The sequence below is a fragment of the Molothrus ater genome, chromosome 1 (assembly GCF_012460135.2).
Source record: "Molothrus ater isolate BHLD 08-10-18 breed brown headed cowbird chromosome 1, BPBGC_Mater_1.1, whole genome shotgun sequence".
Taxonomy (NCBI): domain Eukaryota; kingdom Metazoa; phylum Chordata; class Aves; order Passeriformes; family Icteridae; genus Molothrus; species Molothrus ater.
Genome location: NC_050478.2, coordinates 22,911,133 through 22,922,991, shown reverse-complemented (window position 1 = coordinate 22,922,991; position 11,859 = coordinate 22,911,133). Strand labels below are relative to the sequence as shown.

The window sequence follows — 11,859 nt, the reverse complement described above, 5'->3', positions numbered from 1 at the left end:
GTTTTAATAGCAGAGCCATTACCAATTACAGTTCTCATTCAGAGGATTCCAGCAATAGGTGGCATCAACAGTCCATGTCCTAGTCAACTCCTGCAGGCAGACTGGCAGAAATGTTCCTGATGCCGAGTGGAAATATTTACTACTGAATAACATATTTCAAAACAGATACTAACAAATGAATTATTCATTTAAAACTTTCAGCTAGACCTATGCAATATAAGGAAAGTAGGATTTAATGAGCTTATTAAAGTTATTAGGAAAATTTCTGTAAAGACAAATGCAGTTGGAAACCATTTAACATGACAATCTCACTAAATCATTGGCAAGATTCAAATGCCTATTTTTAATGTTTTTCTTCCAGTCACACAATTGTGTTGGCCCTAGAGTAAACAAAAAAACACATTTACCTGATGGATTTATCCCACTGGAATAATTTGTGCAAAAAAAGTTTAGCACATGGCAAGGGCTGCAGGCTTAGGTCAAAAGCATGGAAAATTTCCAGCATCAGAAACAAAAGAATGTGTTCATGGAATAAAAAATGGGAAATGTTTTATCGTTTCAAGTAAACAGAGACACACCTAGTCCTGGATAAGATGGAAATCTGAGTCTAAAACCTCTTTTTTTAGACTGTGCCCAAGCCTCAGGAGATATTTACCTTGTAAAGATCCCTGTAATTCTGCTTGCTCAGTTGTGTATGTTCAAGACCTGGCAGGAATACACAGTTTCTGTCTGGCTCATATGCCAAGGTCCCCACTCTGCAGAATGAAACACAGGCTGCTGGTGGTAAGAGGCAATGGGATGACAAATACTCCAGTTTTTGTCCCATTATAATTTTGAGATTTAATGAAGGTACACACATGGCTGTGTGAAGCAGAAAGCATTCCTGGGCTCTATGGTGTAATAATTTTTTTACTTTCTGTGGTCATCTGGAGAAACAATTTATGTTTGCTTTTGCATACAAAAGAACTGGGACTGAGACAATGAAACACTTGGATTTTAAAAGCAGAGAGTCAGAAGAAAGAAATCATCAAATACCAAAACACTGAATAGATTAAAGTGTAAAATAGAGTTTTTTGTTTTCTGTCTTTGAAAATTACAAAATTGCATCAAGTATCTCATACTCCTGAAGTCCAAAAGAAAAAGTGAGAAAGAAACATCTATAGCAAACGTGAAAACAGAGCTCATGAGTGAAAATTTCATAGCTTTGAGCATATTTAGATACATAGACAGGAAATGTCCATATCTGATCTACAGTCTGGAAGTTATGCTGGTTTGATTGGTTTGTGTCTTAGCTTCCCAACCATTTCTGATTTTTCTTATCCTCTTCCTAAAACACGGGAGGAGCAGTACGCATTTACAGAGCAGAACAACAATAGGAAGAAAAACTGCAACCATAAATGAAGGTGGCGTATACCAGATGAATTGGTTAGCATCAACCCACTTATTCCAAGCAAACACCAGTGCATGAACAGTGCATAGCAGCAGGGCTAAATATCCCATCTTGCTCTGAAAAGAGAAAGAAAATAGCAAGCTATTTATTTTTCCCAACTTGGCAAAAAAAGTATTCTGTTAAGCAAATACAGAAATCTGGATGGGCCTTGACCAACATGCTCAAGTCAAAGAAAAGCAACCATTGGCTTTAAACTAAAAGGTAACAACTGTAAGTCAAGACTCCAACTGTACTCCTTTATGCCCGTGTAAAAGAAAATGGAAGAGGCACATTTTTCAAGTAATGCTACGATACTTAGCTAAAATACAGAAGAGATTGCAGGTTATTCCTGAAACATGCTCAGTCCTGAATATCTCAATTTACATCTGCATACTAAGTTACTTTAATTCCGTGATAAATCATTATGAGTTCAAAACCAGATATATTAAGGGATTAACTGAATGCTTGCAAAGAAAAATGTTCAGCTAAATTAAAATCACAAACTCGAGTAAGTCTAGTACTATGGCAAAAGCCCTGCAAAACTACAGGAAACTCAAGTCTTTCATTTCACTTATAGTGGTAAATTTGGCTTAGCTTGTTTACAAAATTCAGGAGTAAAGAAAATTTACTAGTAATTTTAAGTAGTAATCTTGTCACTTAATAATCTTGTACTCATCAATGAAGTCAAACACTGTATTTCCAACTGCTTAATGCTACAGCTTCCAACTGCTGTTCTGCTACAGAACATGATTTTTAGGTAATAAAGTTATTTGTTTATAAAGTAAGTCCAACACAGAAGTATTACTCATCTGGGTTTCTTCACCACAGTCTTTCAATAGTGAAAGCAGTCATGCATTTGGAGACTTCCTCCTGACTTTTCTATATTCTCTGTACACTTACAAATTATGGACTTCATAGAGTGGGCAGAAGTATCAAATCAGTAATTGGTGATTATACACTTCAGATCTGCTTTTAAAATATAAATCAAAATTTCAAATGCCAGGTACTCAGTAGATTACTGAATTTTCAGATTTTGGTGTTTGAGGGCCTGATCCAGCACTTGCTTAAGTCTAGTGTCACCATACTGATGTCAGCAGAACCACCCTGATTATTACTGCATATGACACAAGAAAATCGAGAACAACACAAATGCCCCGGTTAAGGAAACAAGCACAGCTGTAGCAAACTCGAGACTGGCTGGATTTGATTATTCAGCATCTGTTCTAAGATGTCTCTTTCAGAATAACCTGTGTGTGCTATATGGAAACAGCACTGACTGATTCAATGCCACCTACTCCAAATTCAGCAGGACATGGGACGTTCCGGAGAGGTAAGATACCTAGAAGATGACTTCAGTGCCAGAACTAAGAAAAGGTCTCAAAGGGACAACTGCTGCTGGTCACAAAGTCAGGAGGAGGAAAAAAAGTGGTATGGAGTTGTCTTTTCTTTCCATTTTATACACTGAACACAAGAGCCTGTTCTGACAAAAGAGTAATGGAAAGAACATTTCTCACAAACCAGTTAACAAAGAGTATGGAACAAACCTTTCCATTGGTTTCACTAACTTTGTGTTTGATATTTCTAACTCCTAATGGCCTTAGCTGATAACACACAGTTCTACAAATGGGACTAACAACATACAGTAATGATATTTGTTCATCCACACCTGAATGTAGTGGAACTCTCTCCAGGTCAAAGAGAGACTGACAGATGGAATTGATGTTATTGCCAACAGGGCCAGCAAAGCAAGTCCCAGAATTCCTAGAGACACATAAATCTCCATTCTCCAAACATCATGTTCAATCCAGGCATTTTCTTTTTTTTGTTTGACCTGCCAAAAGAACACCATAAAAATTACAGATTGGCACACTTAGCTGTTTGTGTTAAATATAATTTTACTGTTTTCACCATAATATTAATGAAATAAGCAAAGAAAAACAGTATTTTGGTTTGTTTGAATGTCTTTGAATATAACTGCTGTTTACTCCTGATGACAAAGCCTTCACTGGTATATCCAGAGCAAAGGTGAGCTTTCAGAGAGAAGCATTTAGACTTAATCAGTGTCTTGGCCCAGGAGAGCCTGATTCTGAGGCCTCTTAATCTGCCTTCACAGCAAGGATAAATCTTGGTTTTGACAAGAAAAAAACCCCACCTATGGCTAAATACCATATCAAGGAGATTATAACAACAGGAAATATATGAACAGCTCTACTTTAGGGAGGTAATTCAGCAGGCTTTCTTAATAAAAATATCCTGCCATGGTAGTTGTTTAGCTCTGTTTTTTTAAAAAACACAACTTGTTACATTTGTGATTTTAATAAACTGATGACAAAGCTTCTTTTACTTACAACTACTTGCAACAGCACTTTGATCCTGCTAGTGATCACCATGGCACAATATGCCCCAAATATGATAATTTCTGCATCTTCACTGGAATCTCAAGGAAATTTCTAGTAATCCATTCACATCAGATTACCAGTAAGGCTGATTTCAGAGTTTTCAACAGATAATTTGACTGTTTACAAAAACCTTAAGAATCTATTGACATCATCATATTGTGCTTTGGGGTAACAAAAACATATATTTGCAGTCTATACCTTATATTGGAATATTCCTAATACTGCATTACTTATGGCACCAAGGAAATGGGTGAGTATTAGGAACTTTCTGGTTACAGAGGATATTGGAGAACTTTGCAAGCCAATTATTGACCATGAGTCAGAAGCATCATTGAAATCCTATCTTTAAATAAGGTAGTGTGTATCAGCCCAAATGTGAGCCATCAGTATTCACAAATTTAGTTTGTGCAAATACAGATTGCTGTGATTTACCTCAGCCCTCCTTCACTGCGGCAAAGGCATCTAAAAATGTTGTGTTCAGTGCTCAGTTTTTGTTTCTAGATTTCAGTGGTCCAGAGAAGAAATCTACACTAAACTAGTAGTGTACCAAAGACTTAAATGTTCCTGTGAGATACAATTTTGCATTTTATAGATGGGAAAAAAATCCCAAATTAAGAAAATTACTTATTTAATATATATTGGCACAGCTGTGATGACTCTTGACTCTATTATATGCTTTGGCAACTAGGTCCTGCTCCATCCCTGAACAGTGCTCTCTGTGAATGTACTTGAAAATCAAACAAAGGCAATGAAAATGACTTTCCCCCATCCAGATTTGCAAGGATTTTCTGAATACAGAAGGGTTGGTGTTCGTGTGCCCATCGTACCTGCTGGAATGCCCAGTTCAGCAGCTTGTATCTGTATGATCTTCTCATTGGATAGCACAGGCTATAGCAGGCGTGCAATGTAGCAAAGAAGAAACTGAGAAGTCCAAATTGTTTCCTTGATAACATCCATCTATCCAGCCACTGGGGAAACCTTTTATACTTGGTGCCAAAGTACAGCTGGAAACTAGCAGCTAATATTCCTGGTAAATACACTAGTGCTAAAAGGGTAATCGAAGTCACTGGTAAAACTTTGTTTATGACAAGGATTGGAATTTTATAGAAAACGTTTTCCTTTTTGGTTATAAAAGGATATATGACATCTCTCATGGAAGTGTAAATAAATGTTAATAATGAGATCACAGATGCTATCTTCATTGGCAAGTGCCACTTAGGGAACAGATCCTGCTTGCAGTGCCGTTCTGAAGAGTGTTCAAACTCACCAAAATGGTGTGCTTGATGTAAATCAAAAAGTGCAGCTGCTTCTGCTGGATTGGCAACCTGCATATCCACATTCTGGAAGGGACAGAACAGAAATACAAAGTGAGTTCAAGAGAAGATAAGAAACTTCTCTAATGACAGTATTTGCCATCATGACTTTTAGAACTTACTGCAGTGGAACCATATACAAAACATATGCACTGTTAAAGACAAGGTAACTTGGAAACATAATATTTCAAACAGCATAGTCAGCACTTAAGTAAAGCACTTGTAGCGTAGATTTCCCATTCTTCATTATCTGCAGTGATTTTAAAATAGATTTGCATTCCAGGAAGATAACGATACTGCAAGGAAGGAAGGATTACAATATGTGAAGCATCATTTCAACTTCTTATTATATAAGTTATAGATTTCAAATTTCAGCTATAGACTTAATGATGTAGCCCAAATACCACGAACAAGGAAGGATTAAACGATTTTTTTCTCTGGATCTTTTTTTGTGTGAAGTGGAAAACTTCCTGAGTGCAATGTTGCTATCATGAAGATTCCCCCAAAGATAAATTTTATATTCCTGCATAAAAATCCCAAATTATTTCTATGGAGTTTTGCTCGTCTGATAAGATACAATTAGCAGCTACTCTCATGTAGTTTTTAGCTGCCTCAAGCTTTGTTTATTTTTTATCATGGACTGTGATTAAATTGAATGAGATGTTCTCTATCTTTTTATCTCTTCACATCAATATTGTGACAACATTTCAGAAATATTCATGATATGCCAGTGTGATGGTAACACTGTCGCTGGACAAAACTGAATCAAGGATTGCAATATTCTATGTGACATATGAGCTGCTTTTTTACAGACACATTACCAAATAGTTAAGATTTCCTGTATTTCTTCTTGGCATGATGTTCTGACCTGCATTCTGATCAATTGCACCATTACCACCTTCCCTCTTCTCCATTGTGGAAACTCCCTGCAAAACAAATACAGGATGTAAAACAGGTTTTGAAATGCCATACTGGAACTTTGCGGCCTATTTTCGCTCAAATTGTTTTCTTCCTTGTCCTCCACACATTTGCTGGAAAAGGCACAGTCAACTAGGGAAAGGAAAGTCTGTCCTCTGAGAATGGAAAAAGCTCAGCTTATTTTCTGGGCAAAGCAGAGAATAAAAGAGAGCATAAATCAACAGAACAAAATTACTAATGAAAAATAATATTTAAGCCTAATATCCCTGTCACCAGTGGAATTAATGCATTGATTCAAGTTTTTAAATGACCACAAATTAGTTTGAAACAGCTTGCATAAAAAGCGTGTAAAATGTTGTGAAGATGGATTTTAAGTTCATGAGACTTTCTGATGCAAGAAGCCCATGGAGATGTGGTTTCTAATATATTTTAGGGTTTAGGATTGGTCGACCTGACAGTCTCTCTGGGGCATTAGAGGTGTATTCTCCCTTCAAGATTGTCAGAAACTGTAGCTTTCCTCATGCTGTTCCCAGGTATTTTGGCAATACTCATCACCACAAGTAGCAGCAGAAAAGGTTCTAAGCTATTAGGAATCACAAAAAATCAGATGGCATAAAAAGAAGAAAAAAGGAAGAGAATTGATAAAGAGAAAGAGATGTTTCTGAAAATCCTAGGATAGCAGGAAAGACAGTATTTTGAAGAGCATAAAATAACTACAGGACCTGCAAGGACCTTGCAACAAGGATTTGCCAGGTGTGTGTCACACTGTTGCACACTGCAGGAGGAGAGGCCCTGGCACCATGCTACTGGAAGCTCAGAGTGCCATACCACAGGGTGACTTTCTGTGACAACCTTTAAGAAAATTACTAGGTGGCTCTTCCCTGTACTTTTCTACTGAACAGCTGAATTACTCAACTGTTGTTCTAACTGATTCTTTTATATGCATAAATCTTTTGGGAAATATGGAGAAATCAGACTTTGACCATTTTTCTTTTACTGTGTCTGGTTCCTTCAGTGGATGAGTCTTAAAGTCTTTTACTGTCTGCTATGAGGGTTTGCTCTCTGCCAGGCCACCAGGCAGCTGAAGCTGAAGTATTCCTTTGGAAGTGCTTTTTCCTTAGTATTTCTCTTTGGATTTTTCCCTCCTGATAGTCAGCTCTCCCTTTGAGCATAACCTTTCAGACAAGTGTTACAGAGGAGGGTCAACAAGAATTCTGTCTGAAGGTCAGGCTGTTAAGCCATTCCTACACCAGCTAATGGTGTAGAAAAAGTTTATCCTTTGTATATCCTGCACACAAGAAAGCATGGACACATGAAGGCACACTTCTGTTTTTCCCCCCTATTCCTAGGGCTAGTCCTGGTGATTTTATCAAAAGTTTTGGAGTATTGTGTATGTTCACAAAGCTTCAGATTTTAGAATTTCTACTTCTACATGTTTCAATAGACAAAATTTCTAGCTGTTACAATTCAAAGAACAGTTTACAAATGGAACTTTACCTGTAAAAAACCTAATAACAAATACAGTGAAATCCACATCTATTTTTAAGGAACTTATAATATGAAGGTCTTTCAGGCCTACCTTCTGGCTACCATACTGTCTTAGAGGTCCAAAAGCATAATTTAGTTTGAGAAGCTCTGTATGGAAAAGCCTGGTTCACCCAGTTCTCATTCTCCTATCACTCTTCATTCAGAAAATTTGGAAACAAAGAGTCCATGATTAGTTTCCAGTTAAAGGTTTATATTGATGAGGATGTAATAAATGATGCCATGATGTGAACAAAAGCAACCCATGAGCTAGAATGCCAGCTGCTAATCCTAAAAGCTGATTTATTGGCTTTTTTGGGATACAATATTTAATACAATGTTAAATAGAGCATTAAAGGTTTATGCAGCAGAAAACAAGACAGAAAGAAAGTATGTGAATGAATGCATGTGCTCATCCAGGGAACTATGGGTTTCAGCCATACGACTGCATGCAAGGAAACTCAAGCGTCATATCATCATATTCCACTTGGCCTCTGATACCAGTTAACACGAAATTATTTCCCAGTAACAAAGCACAGTAATAGCCTTTGAAAACCCCAAAAGAAGAGCACCTACAATTCACTACTCAGTGCCTTACAAATTACTAGAAAGAAGTCATCTAGACTATATGTCTTTTTGAAATACATCTGAAGAAAAATTAGGGGTCCTGCAAGAGACAGAGTTAGTCATCTAACCCAGAGCTGTTATGAAAGGGAACAGTTATATTAACGTCCATCCTCAGTGCACATCCCTTCTGCTCTGGGACACAGCTGTCAACGAGGGTGGAGGGCGTCCCGCTGCAGAAAGCCAGGTTTCCAGCGCTGTGAGTACTGAATTTTGTACCGGGACAGCACGCTCATTGTAACGCTGAACCATCAGGGATCCACACTGTGCAGACACCCCGGGAAAACATCATCCCAAGTCACTGGGAAGTTTTTCTGAGTAAGGAGTTTCAGGGCTGGTTTCATGAAAAAAGAAAAAATGGGTGAAACAGACAGGCTATGATAATAACGAGGAGGTGATGGAAGGGGTGCGGGGCAGTGCCTGCACCCTTCTCTCGGCACGATCGGAAAATTACAGCATGAAACTGCTGGGCATGAGCATCTCGCTTTCCAAGTGCCGGCTGCACCGTGCAGGACGCTGCAGGCACTCGGCACGCGAGCTCAGAACTTTCCCCGCTCTTCAAAAATTCTGCTGAGCTCGGTGGAAAACTGAATGAAAGCCCAGAGGCTGGGAGCCGGAGAGCGTCGCTCGGCGCTGCTCCTGGGCCAGAACGAGCCCGGAGCACTCCGCCCCAGGGAGCCCGAGCCCGCCGGGGCTTCCCCGCCTGGCCCGGCCCGGCCCGGCCCGGCCCGGCCGCGTGGCGGGCGGAGCCCGGTTCGGAACGCGCCACAGCCCGGCCGGGCGGGCGCACACGGACGGACACCTCCGCGGCGGGGCTGCGGGCACGGCCGGCCCCTGCCCGCCCCCGGGCTCACTCACCTCGGCCCGGCAGCCCGGCCTCTCCTTCCCGCCGCAGGTCCCGCCGCGGGGGGCGGCGGCAGCGGCGGCCCCGGCTCGGCTCCGTCCGCGGCGGGCAGCGCCCGGCAGCGTCGCTCGGAGGAGAAGGCGGCCTCGGGACGGCAGCGGAGCGCCTGCCGGACTCTGAGGAGATGAGAGGCGGGGGAGACCGGCCGCAGCCTCCACCTCCCCTCCCGGCCCCGCCTTCCGCGCCCATCCCGCTCCCCTCCGCCCGGCCGGTGTGAGCCGTGCCCCGGCCCGAGCGGCGGCGGGACGGCGCGGCCTCCCGGAGGGGACTCCCCGCCGAAAGAGCGCCCTGCCGTGGGTCTGCTGGGCCCTCGGCCGGACAAAGGGCGCATTCACCTGCTCCCTCCCCGCCCCGCCGCAGGGAGGAGATGGTGGAGGAGGTGGTACCGGTACCGAGGTGCGCTCCCCCCCTCTCCGGGCGGCCCTGGCCTCCACCGGCCGGACCCCTGCCGGCAGCCCCGCCGCTTGGGACGGGGTGCGCTGGGGGTCACAGCACGCTCCGGGCCCGCCAGTGGCCCCAGGCCCTTCGGATCCCGGGAACCCTTCTGCTCTCCTTTCATTCCGTTCTCTCTTCCCAGCCGGTTCCTCCAAACGGGTCACTCTCCTAAACCTGACAAAATGCCCTATTAATCCCTGCTTCGCCTACGAGCAGTCCTCACTTTATTTTTTTTTTTTCTTAAAGTACCATGATCCTGTAAGTTTTTTGCTGTTGTTTGTTTGTTGGTTTTTAACCTGTGCTGGCAATTTTGAAAAGGCAGTTGTCTCCTGAAAATTTAGTCACACAGTAATGTGAACCATCATTATCTTATGAAATATCTGCTTTAGTGCATATTTTGACATCTAGTGACTTCCTGACGTTGAAGAACACGTGGCCAGTTTGTGTCAGAAATGTTTTCATGCAGAGCTCATTGTATCCTCCTCAGGATGTCTTCACGGAAATTATGCCAAGTTCCATGTCATTGTATCTTGGGAGAGGAGTAGTTTTTTTTTTCTCCTTTTCAGTAGATGGACGTAGACTCCAGCTGGATGCTACATCTGGAAGAAAAGAGGAGATTGCCTTAGAAGGAATAGAAGACAGAGTAATTGTATCTTCTGTGTTAAAAGCTTAACTTTTAAAATTTTTTAGTTACCTTCATTAGCATATTTTTCTGTGCTTTGCATAAAGGCTATTTCCCACATGTTTTCCATTAGTTACTTTTTTTGCAAGGGATGCTAACTTGGGTTTGCTCTCACTTTGTGTAAGTGCCGTTTAATTTCCTTCCCTGCTCCTTTTCTGCACGGTCGGTTTGGGATTTTCCCCCGTTCTCATCAGCAGGGTGACGCCTGGCGGTGGGAGCGCAGGGGACGAGGCTGCCTGTGCCAAGGTGCGCCGGCTGGTTCCAGCCCCGGCTAAGGAGACTTTGCAGGACAGGGTGCTAAAAGTGTGTTCCTAGGGAGCTCCTTGGCAAAGCACTTCTCAGAAGTCCTGGTGTAAGCTAGTGTTGTGGGAACTACATTTATAAAAGATAGCTGAAGATGCTGAGAGATTGCAGCATCTGGATATCCTATCTTGAGAATAGAATATTCTATCTTAAAGATAGAATATCCTTAAGGTATCCTTAGACTTTTCGTAAAACACACAAGAACTCCACTCCTGCCTATGCATGCTCAGAAGATGAAATGAAAAACCAGCCCGAGTGTGAACCTGGCTATTAAATAAGTACCTGGTGAGCTGTTCTGCACAGATGCTTTTAGGTATCTCTGGACAAGCCATCCCCTCTCTAGTCTGCATCCTGAGTACCAGTAGGTGCCTGTCTGTGAATAAAATTGGAAAGCTGGTTTTACGTGGGTGCTGACAAAGTGGAAATAGATTCTAATGCTAGTGAAACCTTTCCTTTCATGCCTACCCTAAGGCATGAATTCCACGTCACTCAAAGTACCACTTAGGAATGGTTACTGGAAAGCAAGCTGCATGCCAAAGTCCTGCAAACCATTATGCCCAGATGATACCAGTGCATGCTCACAACTTTGAACTGGTGTTTATGAGATGTGCTCTGTAAGAAGTCTGAGGCTGAAGGTTGGAAACACCACAGGAATCAGGAATTGATTCAAAATGAGAAAACCTATCTTGGCAAATGGAAAATGGGCATGATGCCACTAACAAGAATGTAAAGTTGTGCAAGTTTGGCTAGCTCCAGAGGTTTAGAATAGTGTCAGTATGCTTCATTTCATGTATGAGCTGGGGGAGGAAGAATAATATTGTGGTTGCTGAAGTGTGTTGCCAGGGTACCTTTTGCTGTGTCACTGACTTTTGGGACTCTGGCTGGGCCCTCCCAGGGGGCTCCCCTGTTAGGGGAGACCCTCCAGGAGTGATCATGTGTCAGGAAAGAGAGATGCTCTGGATTTTTTTGGTCTTCGGGTTCTTGTTTATTATTATCTTATCTAGAGTTTTGCACGCTGTCCACACAAGGCTCAGCGCACTGGAAAAACACAAAAAAAAGGCTAACAATCTCTTGTTACAAGATCTTTTAAAGCTGAAGTATCCAATTAAGAACTGACACCTAGACTATTTCCCTTTTAAACCCAATAACTGATTCCCAAAGGTCCACAATGAGGACTTTTCCACCGAATTACAAAATGCCACCAAACCCATGAAGAAGAAGGAAGAAGAAGAATGAAGAAGAAACCCAGGATGAAACCTGTGCCCTCCATCTTGCTTCCATCCACCACATACTAAAAATCCTAAAATCTGAATTTCCCACCTAAGTGA

At 41.9% G+C, this 11,859-nt stretch overlaps 1 protein-coding gene across 1 annotated transcript; it reads right to left on the bottom strand.

The window, feature by feature from the left end:
• Positions 1 to 833: 833 nt before the first annotated feature.
• On the bottom strand, positions 834 to 8,443 carry STEAP1 (STEAP family member 1). The gene is given in 6 exon segments (XM_036407026.2): positions 834 to 1,506; positions 3,096 to 3,260; positions 4,656 to 5,168; positions 5,963 to 6,067; positions 8,302 to 8,410; positions 8,412 to 8,443. Coding segments are annotated over 6 exon segments (1,182 nt in total). The 3' UTR covers positions 834 to 1,248.
• Between the last annotated feature and the right edge of the window lie 3,416 nt (positions 8,444 to 11,859).